The 21,102-nt window shown below is 36.0% G+C and overlaps 1 protein-coding gene, 1 non-coding gene and 1 pseudogene across 9 annotated transcripts in view; 1 reads left to right on the forward strand and 2 right to left on the reverse strand.

The window, feature by feature from the left end:
- CEP290 (centrosomal protein 290) overlaps positions 1 to 21,102 on the reverse strand; it is a 113,545-nt gene that overhangs the window by 73,955 nt on the left and 18,488 nt on the right. For 6 of the 8 annotated variants that reach the window (XM_045588314.1, XM_045588313.1, XM_045588317.1 and 3 more), the window contains exons 11-21: positions 17,855 to 17,977; positions 16,586 to 16,709; positions 10,702 to 10,874; positions 9,830 to 9,992; positions 7,132 to 7,232; positions 6,972 to 7,059; positions 5,885 to 5,997; positions 4,625 to 4,717; positions 4,262 to 4,346; positions 3,587 to 3,729; positions 318 to 482 (exon numbers count right to left, since the gene is read on the reverse strand). In XM_045588314.1, coding sequence (XP_045444270.1) covers positions 318 to 482; positions 3,587 to 3,729; positions 4,262 to 4,346; positions 4,625 to 4,717; positions 5,885 to 5,997; positions 6,972 to 7,059; positions 7,132 to 7,232; positions 9,830 to 9,992; positions 10,702 to 10,874; positions 16,586 to 16,709; positions 17,855 to 17,977 — 1,371 coding nt within the window. The remainder of the gene's footprint in view (positions 1 to 317; positions 483 to 3,586; positions 3,730 to 4,261; positions 4,347 to 4,624; positions 4,718 to 5,884; positions 5,998 to 6,971; positions 7,060 to 7,131; positions 7,233 to 9,829; positions 9,993 to 10,701; positions 10,875 to 16,585; positions 16,710 to 17,854; positions 17,978 to 21,102) is intronic. The other 2 variants (XM_045588319.1, XM_045588316.1) reach the window with 1 other exon arrangement.
- On the reverse strand, positions 11,314 to 12,448 carry LOC118730796 (annotated as a pseudogene).
- On the forward strand, positions 18,617 to 18,739 carry LOC118731106. Its single transcript, XR_004991800.1, has one exon. It is a non-coding gene; the product is annotated as a U6atac minor spliceosomal RNA (small nuclear RNA).

A 21,102-nucleotide genomic window follows, 5' to 3' on the forward strand; every position in this document is an offset into this window, starting at 1 on the left:
CCAAAGGAAGACAAATTTAAAAGCAACAACTGAATATTTTTTTAAAGTAGACATATAAATGCCCTGCCAGGAATTAAACCATAATTTAATTTCCACTTAGAAATGCCTTTGTATACTAGTATACTTAGAATTTTTGTATTTTGTTACATTATAAGACACTTATTTTTTCACATAATTTTATAATAAAAATCCAAACAGGTGTTTTCTTAGTGATGAAAAATTAATTCAAGGGGCATTTTCTAATAAAGTAGTCATTTAAAAAAAAAAATTTCATAACATAGTGCTTAACATTATTTTTTATTTGATAAAATTCTCACCTTTAAATTTGCTTTTGCCAACTGCTGAGAATAATTTATAGCCTCCTTCCGAGCTTCCCTGAGCTCCTGTCTTAATTCTTCATTCCTCCCAGTAAATTGGTCAACTTGGGTTTTCAAATGGAGATTGGCATCAAAGATTCCTTCTGCATTTTTTGATTCCATTGCCTAATAGATTTAGGTTATATTTAAAAAATATGAAGAAAACATTAAAACCATAGTTTAAAAATCTACTTTTAAATAAAATTTAGATTTAAGCATTTTACTATTCCCATTGCCATGTATAATAACAAGTCAAATCTATTTCTTATTAATGAATTTAAATTTATAAAACTATTTTAACTTAAAACAGTATTACCAAGTTTAGTAACTACTTTATTATGAAAATTAGCAAACATCTAGCTAACCTTAGTAGATTGGCAGACTAGTAAACCAACTGAATAGGAACATAATGACAAAGGGTTCATATCTTAACCAATCTTTTGCTAGCTTGGCAAGTGACTCAAATTCTTTATACTTTAGTTTCCTTATCTCTAAAGAAGAGTAAAAAATATTAGCTCTGTCAACTGCACAATTTTGAAGTCAAAATGAGATATACATGAAAATACTTTGAAACTATGGAGCACCTAAATTTAAAGCATGAGCAAAGAAATGAAAGTTACTACATCCAATTAAGTGAATTTTCCATTGCTTTATCTCCACAGTTGAAGCACACATGGTAACACAGGCAAAGTGTGATAATATAGTATTACCCAAAAGTGCTAGATAAGCAAAAATAATATGTCAAAAAATAAAGCTTCAGAAGTAAAGGTTGAAGACAAAGTGGTAGGATGAATAAAACCAAATGTAATCTCATACTCAGGAAGGTGAACTGGTGTTGAACTCTGGGCAGCAGATTCATAAAAGGAAGCCTTTACCCTAAGAGCTCAGAGCAGGACATGTAAAGTAACAAGATATACTAATTCAAAGGGATACCAGGAAGATAGAAATAGGTAGGAGGGGATTTCTGACAGACAACAAAGTAGTCGAGTTAGTTCTGCTGCTAAGAAATAGCACCATGCCATCTATAGGTTTTTTTGGTAAAATAATACGAAATTAGATAGTGACTCAGGGAACTGAAAAAACAAATTATAACAATAGAAAGTGAAGTGAAGTGCATAAACCAGAATTATCTGATCTCAAGATTCTGAAGATTTCTTACAGGAGGTATTATTAAGTTATTTGTGAGTTTTAGACAGGGATATATTTCAGAAGGAAAAAAAAAAATGACAGCCCAGAATAAATACAGATAAAGACCTAGGGAAGCAGTGGCTGTAGGAAGGCCAGGAACTATGAATTGAAATAGAGGTAAAATTTCCTATTCTATTCACTTACTAAACAGTTTCCCTTGGAGAATAAAATTTAATCTGGGATATAATATTAGCAGTGGGCAGCATAATAGATAAAAGATAGAATCATTTTAGACATTTAAAATAGTAGAGGCAAAAGAAAAGTCAGAATGAATAACAGAAGAAATCAAACTGTTCTCCTAAATTATGGCAAATGATTTTCCTGCCTCAGGTAGTTTTTATCATCTATCTCTCCTAATAATATAGTGTCATTAACAAAAAGCATTCAACTATTGACTGGTCATCATTAAAAAAATTTCAAAGAATAATAAGATGTTTTTATATTTAAATCAACCACAAATTTAGGAAACAATATAAATGTGGTCAGATTACATAAATAACATATTAAAAATCTAAATATAAAATGCATAGTTTACTAAAATATATCTAATATCATTAATACTGTGAAATTTTTTAAGTCCTTATATGGTAAATATAAGTAGGATATTATTTGATGGCTAAAATATTTCCTTTAGCAATGCTTAATTCTTTATATATTTAAAATATTCTTACTACATTCTATTACACTTTTAGTTTTGTTGTATAAGATTCTCACAGATCTAAACCAGTTTGGCTCAGTGGATAGAGCGTCGGCCTGCGGACTGAAGGGTCCCAGGCTCGATTCCGGTCAAGGGCATGTATGTTGGTTGCGGGAACATCTTCAATAGGGGGTGTGCAAGAGGCAGCTGATCGATGTTTCTCTCTCATCGATGTTTCTAACTCTCTATCCCTCTCTCTTCCTCTCTGTAAAAAAATCAATAAAACACATTAAAAAAAAAAAGATTCTCACAGACCTACCCTACCACATTTAACAATACAAAAATGATTACTTAAAGATTCTAGAAAATAAACAAAAGCAAACAGATTTTGAAGAGAACTTGTTACTTTAAAAAGGGGAACAGCCAGGAGTGATTTGCCATTTTTAAAGCTTTCCTCTGAGGGCAGCCTGCAGTTGCAGTGACCTGTCAACTTGTTGGCCTACAAAACCAGAGGTCAGAGCCAGCCAAAGCCACACAAAAGGGAAAGGGGAATCCCAGAAAGAAAAAAAAAGCTAGCAAAAGGGATTTTTCAATTTCTGTGTAAAAACTATGCAAGGTCTAAAGCTGACCAATGAAGCAGAAGAATGGTGATGACAGAAGAAAGTATCAGTGAACATAAGAAAAAGCAATAGCAATTATACAACTGGGAGAAGAAAAAAGAACAAATTAGGGAAAAAAATGAACCAGCTTCAGGGACCTCTGGACCCCAAAAGGTCTAAAATGTTTCACTGAGGCTCTGGCCGGGGTGACTTAGTTGGTGGGAATGTCGTCCCAAAAACCCAAAAGTGACGGGTTCTATTTCCAGTCAGGGCACAAACTCAGGCGGAAGTGAGGGTTTGACCCCTGGTCCAGGCACATTCAGGAGGTAGCCAATCGATATTTCTCTGTTTCTTTCTCCCTTCCTCTCTAAAATAATTTTTTAAAATTAAAGAACACACCCTCTCTTATAAAAAATATAAAATGTTTCACTGGAATTCCAAAGAGAATGGAACAGAAAGAAGTAACTAAAGAAATCACCGGTAGAAAATTTCCTAATTGTGGTGAGTAACGTAAGTAAATAGATTCAAGAAGTTCAGCAAACGCAAAACAAGATACATATACATATATACAAATGTGTGTGCACACACACTTAGGCACATTATAGTCAAACTGGTAAAAAACAAATATAAAGAGAAGGTTTTGAAAGCAGCCTGAGAAAAAAAATACACATTACATACAGGGAAGAATGACTCAACTGACAGCAAATGTCTTATCAGAAACTGTATAGACTAGTAAGACAGTGAACAATATCATTAAAGTTGATGAAACAACAAAATGAACCCATTAATATAAAAACATAACTTACATTAACTAGTCTTTCAAGACTAGGAATTATTAGAGATGTTTCTCCTCCATTAACTTCAGGTCCTTTCTGCATTTCCTTAATAGCTTGCAATATTTCTTTCATACCTCCTTCAAGATGTTTATTTTCTTCAACCAATTCTTTTACTATAATGATATATGTTTCGCACTGAATGAATAAACTTTACACCATTTGCACTATTCTATACCGATGACAAATAATTCACATATAGTAAAAATAACTCATTTGTAAAATGCAAATAAATATGCAAAAAAAGTTCAACTATAAATCCAATGTGTGAATAGTTGAGCTGAATGATATACTTATTGAAACTATATGCATATACATATCTTATAGTTCAAAGAAATAAATCATAAGTATATTTTGCCTTCACTTCATTAAATTTTTTAAAAATTTGTTTACTTTCATTAGAGAATAATACAGAAAAATTAGACTTATTTATAATCACAAAAATATTCAGACTAAGAACATTCTTCAACTATGGATATATCAGAACAAACCAAATGGATGAAAGAGAGAAACTAACATCTATACCTTATAGAAGTAATTAAGGTTAAAAGAGATTAGAAAACAGAGTATATTAAAGTCCTTTCAGATCCATGATTTTCAGCATAAGATAAATAAGTAAAGAAAAATTAAGAGATAATAGTAACTTACATTTACTCTGAAATTTGGCTATTATTGTTTTACTTCTTTCTAAATCTCTTTCTTTTTCAATTAGTTCTCTTGAAAGAAATTCATTCTGAACAAAACATAAGTGAAATTATTTTTTTTAACAAAATATCACAATAGTTTAGTTCTGAACTTTTAACAAAGTTTGATTGAGATGTAACACACCAAATATAAGTTATAGAGACATAATAGCAGTCAGAAAAATAAAATCTAAATGATAAAGCAGATAGTGATCCTCTTCCCATCTTCTCCCTCCCCTGACCCCTATACTGATGGCAAAAAGCAAACAGATACAAAGAAGGCTTCTGTCTTTAGTACCACCATCATCTGTTTTAATATTCACACTACCTGTTCTGCCTGGCTTCTATGACGTTCAAGCTCTAGTTCTGCATTTCTACTCTGTGCTTCCTTGATCAATAAATCCTGTGCTATGACTTCATTCTAAAGAAATATTTAATAAATTAGGCAAGTTAATGAGTTTATATCAAATGTAGTGCATTTTTAGATAAAAAAATAGAATGTGCATAAATTAATGCTAATGTTCAAACATTAAAAAATCTTATTGTAATTACTTATGGAACTTTGTTAGAAAATAAATTAAAAAAAAAAAAAAAGAGTTAATAAAAAAGCAATCCCAGGATGCAATTTGGAGGAAAGCTCACCTGAGATCTAAGAAATACTAGTTCTCTCCATAGCTGTTCTGTAATATTTTCAATTGGATCTACCTGAGACAATTCTGACTGTGCATTAGCAGGCACAGGATCTGGAAGATTAACTTCAAGTTTACTTTTCAAAATCTCTGCCTGTAAGGGTACTTCACTTTTTCTTATATCTTCTTTCAAACTATCAGCACTTTTTATATGGGCATGCACCCGCTCATCTTCTGGAGCTGCTACTTGTGATTTATTCATGTCAGCTTTATTATCATGAATTTGTTGACAAAATATTGCGGATTTTTGCCTAAATGATAACTTCCACGTTAAGTCTGAAGCTGTTGATAAGGCTTGTAAAGACAAATTGCTTTCTTGTGTGAAACTTGTCTTCTCAGGTGCTTGATCTTTTTCTGACACTTTCTTCAGAGAGTCCTCAGAAGAAGAATATAGGAAGTTGTTTATTTCTTCATGACTCTCGCTACTAAAGGCACTGACTAAAGATTGTAGATTTCCTAACGATTGTAGACATGGTGCTTTAAAAATCTCCCTTATTGTAACAGTTTCTGGAGGTGTATTATCATTTACTTGTGTAGATGAAGAATGTCTAGTTAAAGAAACAAAAGGATCCACTTCACTTGCTACACTTTGATGAACTTCAGATAACATTCTTGGTAATGATCCTACAGTCATGGTTTCTTCTGACTCTTTCTGGTAAGATTCTGAAATACTGATTGATGCTCTCCTATGCAGCAGCTCTACTTTATCTGAACTCCTAATCTGTATTCAGAATAAATAATTCTCATTAATCAACCTTTGAATCAATAGATTATTTAAATAAAACATTTTTTAATTTAACAATTATAAAAAATAGCAATGTCTAAAGTGAGATAATAGGGCAGAAATGGAAGAACTGAACATTTTCTTTATTTTCTCTGTCATAGCAAATACTGTTTACCTTTGAATGTGCTGCATTCATATTTTCAAGGCTCATGAAATCAAATTGTCTTTCTCCCATTCTATTTTCTTGAGAAAAGTTTGCTGTTAGGTTCAGGTCCTCAACTGTTAACCCTATATATAAAAAATAACAAATTAGACATAAAAATAACTCTCCTATTATTTTAATACTTTAATTCTTTAAAACCAGAATCAAGTTTTAACTCAAAAATGATAGAATAATTACTTCTAAAATCCATGAAAAAAATGTAGCCTATACAACCTTCTCATTTAACTCACTTTTAACAAGATATTAGTGTGAGAAACTAATATATACTGTATCCTCTCTATCATTCCTATTCATTCTATTTATAGTTAAAAGACACATATAAAGAAAGTAGACAAAAATCTTGAATAATGAGAAAACTGGTTAATATACTAATAAATTATGAATTTTTACCCTTCTAGAACTTTTTTGATGTACTATAGGAATGAAAATGCTAAAAAAAAAAATTACAAAACAAAAAAAAAATATATTACTCAAAGGTATTTATGAACTTAGTTAAAAACAAATTTCTTTTCTATGGTCTTCAACAGCTATAAGACACTTAACCAATTGTTCTCTTTATATCATGTAAGATAAACAAACAAAAATTACTAATTTTTATTCAGCAAAACATTATACAATAAATAATGTCTAAAAGAAGTTTTCAACACATAACTCTCTTAAGAAAAGATAAAATATTATCGGTAACATATATAACATAAAAATTACTAAGTTTTATCATTACTAATCACAACTTACTGGTATTATCTATAAATTAATATAGATTTTACTGTAAATTTATCAAAGTTCATGATGCTGAGAGTTTTTTATTCACTTGTTTTATTGGTTTTTGTTTTGTTTATTTGTTTACCAGTTCCAGATTCAGGACTGAACCAAGAGACATTCATTTATATAACCTTCATCAGGCCATTATTTTCATTTACTAAACTTGTAGCAGAACCACAGTAATATAGAGATGTCATTTCTAACATACAGAAAATTTCAGATTCAAACAATTCATTTCCCAATGATTCTTTTAAAGGTTTGGAATAACTGAGTATACCTGAATTTGCGGTTCTTTTTCCTTTTTCTTGAGCCATTTGGCGGATTTTTTTTTTCAGGTCAAGTCGTTCTTCCTCTAAACTTTCAATCTATAAAGTAAAAATGATTAGTATTTTTCTTTAGTTCAACCAGAAAAATAACCAATTGACTACTGCACTTGCCTCTTTCAAAAGAATCTGGTTTTCGGCTCTGTACTGATGCTGTTTTAAACTTTTGCTATTTCTAAATTCAGTTAAGTCAATCAGTGTCTTCGGTTCAAGGCCTAAAATAGAAAGTAATGTTATTAAAACCTTATCGACATTCAAATGAACTACAAAAAGTTCATATAGCAGCTAGTTATCATCAAGCAACTGGTTATAATTTATTAAGAATAGGGTATATTTTGCGCAATAACTTTCCTGATGTTTGAACTGTAACCCCGAGTTTAAATTTTGTCACAATTATTAATGAAAATCCTGACAAAAAAGTATTTAGGATCTATCTTCTCCGTGGTTGCCTGTCACAAAGGTACTATGTAGTAACTAAGAACATAATTAAGTCTTAGGCTAAAACTGTATAATTATATACATTTTGGCTTGTGAGGGATACTATATTAAAATCAACCCAAATAGTGCAGTGCCTGGCATAGAGTAGTCATTATTTAATATCAATATCAAGAATATTGGCTACTCTGCCTGTGGAGTACCCACTCTGTCTCAGTGCTTCACTAATAAACTCTTTTGCATTTTAAACTCTAAAAAAAAAAAAAAAAAAAAAAGAAAGAATATTATCATGACTAGTCTGGTGCTTCTAGAATGCATGTATCATAACTTTCTATTACTTGAGCAGCTATGTTCTGAAAACCAGATATAAATATTTATAACCAAGCTTTGCAGCCTTTACAGTATAGAAAATCTGCTGTTTTTGACTACTATCTGGATGGCTCAGTCAACTTTAGGAACTTCAGGTCGAAGTTGGCTATCATGTGATAAGCCATCTATCAGAAAGAAGTGTGACTTGAGGTCCTAGCATGATTCTGGGTCCTAGTTAGACACATTTTTTACAGAAAAATCATATATATAAAATACTTATTCTTCATTTCTATAGATAACAGTTTTTACAGATGATCATGTTAATTCTAAGAAAGCATTAATGGGTATTTACCAAGTAAAATAAAATCATTATTTATATCTTTATTTTCATTTTAAAGTAGCAATTTAGATTAGAATGGCAAAACATTAATATTCACTAATAAGGTATTTACTGAAATCAATATATAACTTCTCAAGCTATATTTATTACTTCTTAGAATCAATAGTAACCTTAAAATACTCAACCAAAGAAAAACTTAAGCAGTCTAAAATATAAAAGTACTTAAAAGTTTTAAAAAGGCTTATACAGTATAGTAATCATCCTACCTAATAAAAGAGTAATATGCAAATTAACCATCACTCTGTTCAAACCACACCTACCAGCCAATCAGAGCAAGTATGCAAATTAACCCCAAACCAAGATGGCTGTGGCCACAGAGAGCAGTTTAGGGGCTTGGGTTTCCCCAGCAACAGAAGCCAAGCTTTCCACAGACCCTGGCCAAACTAGGTCTTCACTCAAGGATACAAAATTTCAATTATAAAGATAAATCCCACGAAAAATGGTAGCAGCCACGGAGCTGGAGAGAGCAGGATAGGGTTGCCTCTGGCAATGGAGGAAGCAAAGCTTCCTGCACACCCTGGCTGGCCCAGGCCTCCACTCCAAGCTACAAAGTTTAAATTACAGAAGATACATAAAACCAAACAGAAATGGCTGTTGGCCACAGAACAAGCAATAGACTTGGCTCTGATCCAGGCTACAAAGTTTAATTGTAGAAGGTAAATAAATTCCAGATACCATGGCCTCCACTTGGGTCACCAGGGGGGCATGGCTGGCCTGCAAACCACCACAGGCCCCTCGCCCAGGCCATTCCCACACCCCATGGGAACTCCCACTCTGATCCAGGACACCCTTCAGGGCAAACCAGTTGGCCCCCACCAATGCACCAGGCCTCTATCCTATCTAATAAAAGAGTGATATGCAAATTGACCATCACTCCAATGCACAAGCTGGCTGCCCCCATGTGGTAAAAGATCCTGCCCCCATGTGGACACAAGATGGCCAGCAGGAGAAGGCAGATGAGAGGGACCAGGCCTGCAAGGGAAGGCAGTTGAGAGGGACCAGACCTGCATGGGAGAGTAGTTGGGAGCGATCAACCCTGTAGGGGAGGGCAATTAGAGGTGACCAGGCCAGCAGAGGAGGGAAGTTGGGGGCAAACAAGCTGGAAGGGGAGCAGTTAGACATCAATCAGGCTGGCAGGGCAGTGGTTAGGGGGTGATCAGGCTGGCAGGCAGGTGAGCATTTGGGAGCCAGCAGTCCTGGATTGTGAGAGGGTGCAGGCTGGGCTGAGAGACACACCCCTCCCACCCCGTGCACAAATTTTGTGCACCAGGCCTCTAGTTTCTAAATGTCCTTAAGAATTCTTATGAAACAAAGGCATTTTACAAACTGACATGGGTCACATAGACATTATTTTGATTGAAAAAATTAAAGGGTTAACTTCTAATATGTGGAATTAATTTACAGATGTTCATTTTTAGACCAGCAGTTATTACTGAGGAGATCTGGCCTGCACAGAGCAGTGCTCCACTCCTGCCCACTGCCATCCCAGCCAAATCCCCAATCCCATGTCAGAGTAGCTCCACTTTTATGTGTTTTAAACATTTTTATAAAAGAGTGTATTTCAAAAAATACAGTCAACTATTTAAAAATAATAAACAATCAAAAAGAAAAACTGAAAATGACTCGACAATTAGGATTGAGTAAGACATATCTTAAAAGATGACTCACCCAAACGCTCTCTAAGTGCCTCATTTTCGTCGAGGAAATCATTGATCTTCATCTCCAATTTATTGATTTCCTTTGTCAATCCTTCAATCTCTCGATCTCTAATTTTAATTTGGTTTTTACAGTTCTTTATTTCAATAACAGCATCTTCTAAACCATATACTCCCTAAAAAAAATACCCAATCTAATTTAAATGTAACATAATATATTTGGGATAAATTACTAAATGCACGAATTTATTAATTTATTTTCTTATTAAGTTTGTGGGAAGGTGCACATATACCTAAGGCCTGCATCACTAAACTGTTTTTTATTGTGCTTTAAAAAAAAAAAAGCCCAATAATGATGACAGAAAATGGCAGAGTTAAAACTTACCGATTCAGCACCCTAACAGCAAAGTGACTCAAAATATTACATGTAGGCTTCACAAAATATAGAAAATAAATAGTATGGGTCAATATGTAAATCATTTCTTACCTGACTTAGTGGTAATCAGATTTTAAAATATATTCTTTTAAAAGTACGAAGTCAGGCAATAAAACAGTCCCTGGCATAACTTTTATCAAACTAACCAGGTGTCAAATCTACATGGTGGCAAACTGACAGAGATTCCAAAGAACCTAATCCTGCTGCTTCACCAAAGCCAATTATCTGACAAATGGTTTGAAAACAATTCTCCTGTCAAAAACTAAATGCTACATAAAAGTTTGAATAGTTTAATATAAATTGATTAGGATAATCTTTATCATAAGATATTTCTGGAATGCTTTTAAATGGTATGCAGTAAATGGCATAGAACAGTATAAAAATGGCATCTAACTGTATAAAAAAAAAAACCCTCTAAACTCCTTGACTGACAAGATAAGAATACATACAGATTCATAATCTTTTAATCGCTTCAGAGTCTCAACTAGTTCTTTATCCTTTTCCTTAGCATCAGCTTCAGCCAGTTCAGCTGTTCTCTCAGCCTCTTTAGTCTTCTCTTCTAAAATTTGAACCTTAGATTGTATTTTCATATAATGAGTCTGTTGAGAAAGTGTTGAAGCACCTACAAGATAAAAGTGAAAATCATAAATGAGTTGAATAGATTACTCATTCCTTTAAATCACTGATTCCAATATGGGTGCAGAAAAAGTGATATATCACTAAAAAAAAAAGCCCTTTTAATATCACAATATTTTAGTTATAAAATAAAGGTCTAATTTGGTTGTATTAATAAAACTAAAAAAAGTAAAGTGCAATAACATTTCAGCTGAAGGGGTATGGATTATAAAAGATTGCAAAACACTGCTTTACAAAGAATGATCACTATGCAAAGACTGCTAACATTTCTCTAATATTTAACCTCTTTTGTCCACTGTAATAAACTATGGAATTTTAGCTGGACATATGATCACTTGAAATAAACACCAAATTTCTACTTACATTCCAGCAGCTTCGTGCAGTCATGTGACTAATGCGGAACACATAGAAAAGCCATGTGCACATTTTAAGAAATGTTGGTGTGTTTTATTTTTAGGATTCACTGTCCTAAATCCAGAGCCTCCCCTCCCCAGCTTTGCAGTCTCTAGGTCACTCTTTCCTCTTATAAATCCTCTTATGAATCTTAGCCTAAGGAAGATGGCTGGGGTCAGGGTTGAAGAGCACTGCTCAATGAGACACACAAAGTGGCTGTAACTGCATGAACAGAGCCTGCAAATTGCAGCTCCTCATAGAGTGCCTTCATCGGGGCCACCTTCTCAGTCTCTTTCTGCCCATAATTCCGCTGCAGGATCTGGGCCTGTTCCAAAGAGGCCCGCTGCAGACACTGAACCACCAGCCAGCTGCATTTGTTGTCCTAGATGTCAACGCCAATCTTGCGTGTCACACTAGAGTCCACAAACAGGTCAAGATAGTCATCCTTAATCTGAAAGAGCTCTCCCATCTCCAGCAGGAACTTCTTGGCATTGGCATGTTCCTTCTCTTCTCAATGCCCACCATATACTACTTTATATGGCAGCCACTGCAAGAAGGCAGAGTAGAAAGCCAACTTATACTTTAACAACAGATTTGTACCTCTTTTCAGTGAATCTGCTCACAATGCCCTGCAGGGCTGTGATGAAGTCCAGGCTCTGTCCAATCTCAGCCTGATAGGAACTCTGCAGAAAGAGCTTGCTCAGGTTCAGGTAACAGACTGCTCCCAACAGTAGAGCTTCAGCAGTTGGTAGATACATGCTCCCATAAGCACAGCATCATGGATGACATCCAAACCTATGCCTGGCTTCAGATACCAGCAGACCTAGCCCTTGTCAGGTGAGGGATGAATCCATAATGTTGACACCAGAAAGAAAGCCTAGGCAGTTTTACACACCAGCCCACAATTATGCCTACTGGAGACTATCAGCATCCATCCTGCTTTCCAGGTTCCACCGGCCCTGGAGTGTTATGAGTACCGACATATCCTGCTGGTACATATCCATACTGCAATAGCATGGTACTCCAGGACCTCCTTGAGCCAGGCAATAGCATCTCTAGCATCTGTGTGCCCCATGTCACCCTCAGTTAACACCCTGACAATCTGGGATAAGTGCTGGATGAAATTGATTTTTTTTGTCATAAACATCCATTCTGATCTCCATTCATTCTGTTCCTGGATACTGGTCAAGAAATGCTTTTAAAGGAAAGAAGTGAATCTTTCTTTTCTCTTTCCTCCCTCCTGGAAGCTAGAATATATACTCTGAGACTGAAACTCTACGGTCTTCTTAGGACATGAGATGGGAACCAGATGACAAGATAGGCAGAGTATATAGAGTATCTGATATCTGATTTTGTATGGTTATCACACTAACAGGGGGATCGGGGTGCAGACTTCTTCTGTGGGTTTTTGCCCTATGGAGTTTGAATAAATTCGCAAAAAGCCTTCTTTAAGTAAAAAATGTTGAAGTTTATTGGAAGCAGATGCAAACTCAAAATGGGAAAGGTCTGTTTTTTCCCCTCTTTCATGGGAAAAAAATCCAAAAATTGAATCTGTAATTTGTTGAGTCTTTTTGTCTCTGGGTTTATATAGACTGCAGTTTACTGTATGAGGTATTTTATATTCTGGAGACCATACTTTTCCTTACTGTGTCTCTTCCACCATGGGACCTTAGTCTTGCAATAAGTTTTCACAATCTCCATTTTCATGTTGTCAGTTTTTTTGGTTATTTTATTTGTCCAGGTTGAAGTTATTTTAGACCACCCTATGGTTTCCTTTTAGTTGTCCTAGCTGGAGATGTTACATTACCCCTTAGGTCAGGGCTGTTTTAGTTGTTCAGGCCAGAAATGCCTCCATCCTTCTTGGACTTTGCCTCCCTTCCTGTCTTAAGCTAGTTAGTTAACCCTTTTCATCACTACCAGGACATCCACCCAGCCACCAGCATCTGAATCCATACATTCCACCTTCCACGCTATTACTGGAAATGAAATCTCTGTGCTCCTAAGGCCAACTACTCTGCTGGAGCACATTACCATCCCTTTGCCTTCTCAAGGACATTGCTCCCGAAGGTTCTTCTCTCCCTCCCCTGCTTCATTAATTCATTGTTTCTTCTTTACGGATCTCTCCTATTAACCTAAAAGCAAGATTATGTCTTCCATTTTACAGAGAAAAACATTTTCATCACTCTTTTTTCCCCTCAAGCAACCACTCTATTTTTCTCATTTTCTTCATAGAAACACTCCACAAGAGTCTATCTCTGTTCTCTCTGGTTCATGTTGAATCATTTTCTCTTGAACCAAAAATGACCACTGTTAATGGTCAATTTTCAGTGGTTGACTCATCAGCAATAATGAATACAACCCTGAATACAGTTGTTTATCCTCCTCCTTGCTGACACTATTCATGTGGCTTGCAGAACTCAACATGCTCTGGTTCTCCTCCCATCTTATTGGCCATTCCTTTTCATTTACCAAGCCCCTAAAGTAAAAGCATTCCAGGGCTCAGTCTTTACATTTTTCCTCTTAACCAATATTTTCTCTCTTGAGATCAATGAGCCTCACAATTTGAAGGAACATTTCTATGTACATGGTTCCCAAATTTATATCTTTAACCAAGATTGTTCTCCTGAACTTCAGACTTCTTTATACAAGGACCTATTTAATACTTTAACTCAAATGTCTAATAAGCACATTAAATCTGATATGCCTTGTTTAACAAAGTACCTGGTCATTACCAACCTGGCCCTTTCACAGCCCTCCCCAGTGTTCAAACTAAAAATCCTGATAACTCTTCCTCTTACACCTGATTTGATGGCAAATTTTACTTCTATCACCTTTAAAATACATCCAGAACTGACTGGATATAATAACTCCACTGCTCTAAGCTACTATCACCTCTCCAAAGGTTATTATTATTGACTAGAGGCCCAATGCATGACATTCATGCGAAGAGTAGGCCTTCCTTTCCCCACTACTGGCACCAGCTTCCCTCTGGCACCTGAGACCTGGGCTTCCCTCACAGCCCCTGACTTTGTCTGGAATGTCACCTGGAAGTATATCCAGTGTACTTAGTATATTATGCTTTTATTATTATAGATTATTATAGATAATACTAGAGGCCCGGTGCACATGTGGCCTGCGAGAATCAAGCTGAAACCGACATCCAACATCCCCCAAAGGATGTAGAAGTGTACTATGTGGCAAGCAGCTGGTGAAGAGCCACTCCCACTCATTCCAGCCCCACTCATCCCAGTAAGCTGAGCGTCTGCCCCAGTCTTCCACCGCTGTCCCTCGCATCTCCTGGTCTTCCACACCCAGCTATGGAGAAGTGGGCCCCTAGGGCAGAGCTCCCACGGCGTCGGCGTCGCTAGAAGTGCAGACTGAGGCTCAGAGAAGTGGGGTGAGTGCCCGAGGGGACAGAGTTCGAGGTCTCTTTTTTCTCTCCCTCTATCCCTTGATCCTGGCTGCCTGGGGAGGATGTATCTGGAAGGGTTGACAGGGGTCAGGGGCACTGCGCCTCTGCAGCGGTGCCTGGGGAGTGGCAGAATTTGGGCCGATGGCCCAGCTTCCCAATGCAAACTGCAGCTCAGCCCCACATGCTTGCAATTTTTCATAAACTCAATGGCCTGTTTCTCTTTTTGTCTGTCCAAGTTGACTGCCTCCCAGTGGTCAGTGCAAATTCGTGCATGGGTGGGAATCCCTCAGCCTGGTTGGCGATTGGGGCCAATCAGGGCCGTCTCACCCAGTCTCAATTGGGGCGTCCTGCTGGGGGGGGAGGGATAGTAACAGGATGGCTGGCCAGTCCCCATCAGGGAGTCAGGGCGGGGTAAGGGACTGCAGGAGGTGGGCCAGCCATGGGAAGTTGGCTATGGGAGCGCACTGACCACCAGAGGGCAGCTCCTGCATTGAGCATCTGTCCCATGGTGGTCAGTGCACGTCACAGTGACTGGTCAACTGGTCATTCGGTAGACTGGTGGTAACGGTAGCTTAGGCTTTTATATATATATATATAATAGAGGCCCCAGATCCCACCCCAATCAAGACTGATCGGGCAGGCCGGATGGAGGGGCTATGGGTGGTTGGCTGGCTGGCCCCGCCCACAATTGGGATTGGGGGGGAGGGCAATTGGGAGTGGGGCCGACCAGGGGAGGAGCTGTGGGCAATTGGCTGGCTGGCCCCGCTCCCTGGTAGAACTCCCGGTTGAGAGGACAATTTGCATATTAGCTTTTATTATACAAGATTATTGCAATAGTTTTATAATAAGTCTCCCTGCTTCTGTCCTTACCCCTCCTATATTCTATGGCAGACACAGTCTAAATCAAATTATATCACCTCTGTCTTCAGAAACTTTCTTTGGTGTCCCTTCTCACTTAAAGTAAAAGTCAAAGTCTTTACAATGAACTTTAAGGCTCTATATGAAAGGACTCCTGGCTACATTTCTCATCTCTTCACCAACTACTGCCCACTTACTCACTCTGCTCCAGCTAGTTGTTCCTCAAACGTACATGGTACACTCTTGCTTCAGTGAGTTTGCACTTACTCTCACTGTTTAGGGAACATTTTCTATAGTATGCAGTACTGTGAAAGTATAAGACCACTGATGTTTTAAGGTAGGGGTGTCAAACTCAATCAGAGAAGGGGCCAAAATCTAAAATCCAGCCTAAATCGCGGGCCGAATGGTTTACTGAACAGTCATAAACTGGCATTGTGATGGAAACGCAGCGGAGTGCAGTGATGACAGCGTGGTGCGGGCCACATTGCAAGGCCTGGCGGGACGGATTTGGCCCGCGGGCCTTGTGTTTGACACATGTGTTTTAAGGGCTTTTGTTCAGAGTATTTCATGTGTTAAACAAGGTAGTATATGACCCAGGATAGGAAGAATATGATAAGACATTAAGTTAGGTAAGGTTAATTCAAATGTTGACAAGTAAGTCAAATTACAGCTGAAAACTATATGTAATGCTGCTACATTGATCAAAACTTTATTGTCTTCTATTCTATATTAATTATTAAAAGGGGTTTAAATAAAGAAAATCATTTATATCACCATTTTCATTTCTTTCATTCAGCCAACCTAGTAATAAAGATTAATGTGATTTTCATCAGAGAAAAAGTATAGAAAATATCTGCATAATTTATAAATTTAAACACTAGTAAGATATATAAAAGTAGTTAATATCCCATACAATTTTTTGAAAATATAAAGCAATAATATATCTATTGACATGACATGCTTTTATTTTAAAAAAATATTTTAAAATGTGACGGTATATACAATAATTATATATTTATATAATATTAAATTACCTTTGTTTCTTTGGAGCTCATTTTTCAAATCTTCAATAATAAATGTATTTCTTTCCATTTCTTTTGTATATTGTTCTAATTGCTCAGTGAGCATCTTAATATGACTGTCTCGTTCTTGTATACCCTATAAAGTATTTTTGAATATTACATATTATCTTTTCATCAATATTAACATACATTCTTAAAGTAAGAAAAAAAAGTAGGTCTTGCACAGCCAGTGGTTGAGTGTTGACCCATGAACCAAAAAGTCACCAGATTGATTCCCCATCAAGACACATGCCTGGGTTGAGGGTTCAATCCCCAGTAGGGGCATGTGTGCAATAGGCAGCTTATCCATGTTTTTATTTCTCTCCCTCTCCCTTCCTCTCTCTCTAAAAGTCAATAAAACATTTTTAAATAGAAATTATTTTTTTAAAGGTAGATATTGTATTTTTTAATAAGACTAGAATATATATTTTTTGTGTTAATATATGCCTTTTGCTATCTTATATATCTCAATTGCACTATACAACATTAAATACAATGCTGTCATTCTAATACATAAAGATGATTTAATGGCTAACATTCCAGTAAATAGGAATTCTAGAACTCTAATATTTGTAGCTTCTTAGCACTCCTTTTATGTTACTTTTTCCCATCATCCACCCAATTCCATCTTTTTTACCAATTTTGTATGTTTATGTTTAGCTCTGTGCATCCTCACTTAAACTTAGCTTCTAACTCTGCAGTACTCAAAATCATTGTCCCTTGAAATTGTTATTCACCAAATACTTCCAAAATTTCCTTCTCTTTTGAATTATGATTATAGAGCACTGAAAATGGAAGTGTAACTTCTTTCTCTATGTATTTGTACTAAAACTGAAATCCTTATGTAGTACAGTCTCCTAACCACACTTTTAGCCTATTTCACATTGTATAGGATATTTCAGCACTAAAATAGAATATAATAAACTTTAATCACAGAGTATTAAGATGTTTTAAACTTCTAAAAGCTTTTTAATAGTTTCATATTAAATAATTCTGAAATCAAAACAATGAATATATTATCTACATCGATGCAGAAAAATACACAAATTATGTTCCCAACTTAAAACTTACTTCTAATTTTTTTGTGGGACTGAATGGTATAAGAAACTTCAAAAGACTTTATTATATAGCCAATAGTGCCAGCCACTGTATTAGGCACTGATGATATAATAGGACAGTACAAGGTTTCATTGCCAACTTTAATAAAACTGGATGTTAAACCAAATTTTAAGACGGTTTTACCTGTTGCAAAGCCATAATGCTACTTTTATCAGCATCAAGCTGGACATTTTTCAGTTTCTCCCTCAGGTTATGTAACATTTGCTGATATTCAATAATTTCATCATCTTTAGAAGACAAAATTAACTGGAAATAAATGAAATAGGATCAGTTACATAAGGGAAAGATGAATAAACCATTCCTCAATTATGATATAAACTCTTATACTATTGGGAGATTTAAAAACAATACAGGAAATAAAATTCTTTGAAGTGAAAGAGTATGAACAACTATTGAGTAATCATTGTTCCTTCTGTGTGTACAACTTGAATTTCAAATATGAAATGATTCAAAAATATATACTGTGATTTTTGCTACTCTAGGAATTGATTCTCTAAACAACCTCAAGCTTTCAAAAACCCATTCCTAAAGCAAGCAGTTACAGTAGTACTTGCATGTATTACAAAAAGTTTTGTACAACTAATCTTTTTAAAAAAAATAAAAATTTGTTGATTTCAGAGAAGAAGGGAGAGGGAGAGAGAGATAGAAGCATTAATGAGAGAGAATCACTAATTGACTACCTCCTGCATGCCCCACACTGGGGGGATTTAGCCTGCAACCTGGGCATGGTCCCTGTCCGGGAATTGATTGTGATCTCCTGGTTCATAGGTTGACACTCAACCACTGAGCCATACCAGCCAGGCAGTATAACTTATATTTATGAAGAAAACCTTAAAGTGCCACTGAGAAGCATAAATATCTTGAATGAATTAAAAGTATCTTATAGTGCTGTATGAAAGGAGAGGTTAGCCCTCCCCTTGACAGGGATGGAAAAGATACTCGGGCATGATAACATGTACAGGGTTAAGGCATTGCCACCTACTTCACAGAAGCTAATCTTTGTTTTTTAATACTGTATTGCATAAATGAAAATAGCTAGGGGAATGGATCTTGAAAGTTTTCATCACACACAAAAAAATTGTAACTATGTATAGTGATGGATGTTAACTGAACTTATTGCAATGATGATCATTTTCCTATATATATATATAAACTAGAAGCCATGTGCATGAATTTTCATGCACTGGAGGGGGGTTCCTCAGCCGGGCCTGATCCCTCTCACAGTCTTGGAGGCGACCCAGCAATCAGGGGAAGGTGATGCCCCATCACACCTCTGCTGCTGCCATTGCCAGCAACGCAAGCCATGGCCAGCCCTTGTAACGCTGCCATCTGAGGCTTGCCTGTGCCTCAGGCAGGCCTTGGGCAACTGGGGGGTAGAGGGACTCCAGGGGCAAGAGCACGGAGCAGCCTAGCCTTGCCTTGCCATGTGCCTACCACCCTGGCAGGCCTGAGGGGACTGGGCACCACCATCTTGTGGCCGTGGGCACTGCCATATTTGAGGGTGTGACAGTCAATTAGCATATACCCTCTTTATTGGCTGTGAGCGCTGCCATCTTTAAGGAGTTGGAAGTCAATTAGCATATTCCCTCCTTACTGGCTATGGGTTACTGCTATCTTTGAGGGCGTGGTAGTAATTTAGCATATTCCCTTTTTAATTGGCAGTGGGCACCACCATCTTTGAGGGCAGGGAAGTCAGTTAATATAATTCCTCCTTATTGGCTGTGGGCACCACCATTTTTGTAATGGTGTGAGGGTCAATTAGTACCGTATTTTTCAGACCATAAGACGCTCCGGACCATAAGACGCACCAGTTTTTAGAGAAGGGAAATGAAGAAAAAAAGATTCTGAAACAAATGGTGTCCTAAAATATTTTATGTGCATTAAAACCCAACATCACAGTCATAAACACATGTAATCAACCCTGTAAAGTAAACAGCAGCATTTAGAACCATTTTAGAGCTAGGCAAGCACACAGAGACCACACAGAGCCGGGCAAGTAAAAAAACTTTTTTTTTAAAGTATATGTGTAGGCTATATTTGGACCATAAGACGCAGGGACTTTTCCCCCCCACTTCTGGGGGGGAAAAAGTGCGTCTTATGGTCCGAAAAATACGGTATATTCCCTCTTTATTAGATAAGATATGAAATCATTACACTGTGCACTTGAAATAATGTTATGTCAATTACACCTCAATTAAAAAAAGAAAGAAAGGAATCTTGTGTTCTTTACTAGTAGGAACAAATATCAACAGCAATCTATAAATTAATTTATAAACTGAATATATACACAATAAAATAATATTTTTTAAAACAATTTCTAGCCTAGCCAGTTTGGCTCAGTGAATAGAGCATTGGCCTGCAGACTGAAGAGTCCAAATTTGATCCCTGGCCTTGGGGTGTGTGCAGGAAGCAACCAATCAATGTGTCTCTCTCACAACAATGTTTCTCTATGTCTCTCCTCCTCCTTTCCACTTTCTCTAAAAATCAATGGAAAAATATTCTTGGGTGAGGGAATAACCAAAATATATATATATTTCTAAAATCTGTATTAAAAAACACATTTATAAGAGTCTAAAAACAGAAAAATTAGAACAGCTTTTTGCAAATATTTACACATAACAATAATGGAAACAAGTATACATGATTAAAAATAGATCAATCGATATAAAAAAGAGAATACTAAAATAAATTAAAATTCAACAGGAGTTTGTTGTAATAAAAATGGAACAGCGTTTTAGTAGGAGAATTATAAAATATTCAATAAATGATGTTTGGACAACACTAGCTCTAGAGCATACATATCTCATTTTTATACCAAAATGAATTACATATACTTTAAAGATCTAACTGTAAAAAAAGGAAACTAGGAAATACTAGAAGAAAATATGAGGAAGTAATTTTATATTTAGAATCCTTTCTAATTATAATACAATGGCCAAAAGCCACAAAATATATGCCCTTATAATACATAAAAAATATTTCAAAGCAAAAAAATACCATAAGCCAAAACACAAATGACAAACTGAAAGAATATATTTGCAATGTGTATCACAATTATGCTTGTATCAATTTATTCGATATACATTCTCAAAATAATGAATATACAAAGATATTTCATTAAATAGTTTCCAACAGCAAAAATTGGAAACCTCCTAAATATTACACAAAGAAATATTACACAGCCATTAAAAAGAACAATGCAATATAATATGCACTGATATAATGTTTCTTAAAAGATACTAAGCTCACTAGCCTGTGTTGCTCAGTAGTTGAGTGTGGACCCATGAACCAGGAGGTAACAGTTCAATTCCCAGTCAGGGCACATGCCTGGATTGTGTGCTTGATCCCTGCTGGGGGTGTGTAGCCAGTCA

This window comes from Pipistrellus kuhlii, unplaced genomic scaffold (genome assembly GCF_014108245.1).
Source record: "Pipistrellus kuhlii isolate mPipKuh1 unplaced genomic scaffold, mPipKuh1.p scaffold_m20_p_3, whole genome shotgun sequence".
NCBI classification, from domain to species: domain Eukaryota; kingdom Metazoa; phylum Chordata; class Mammalia; order Chiroptera; family Vespertilionidae; genus Pipistrellus; species Pipistrellus kuhlii.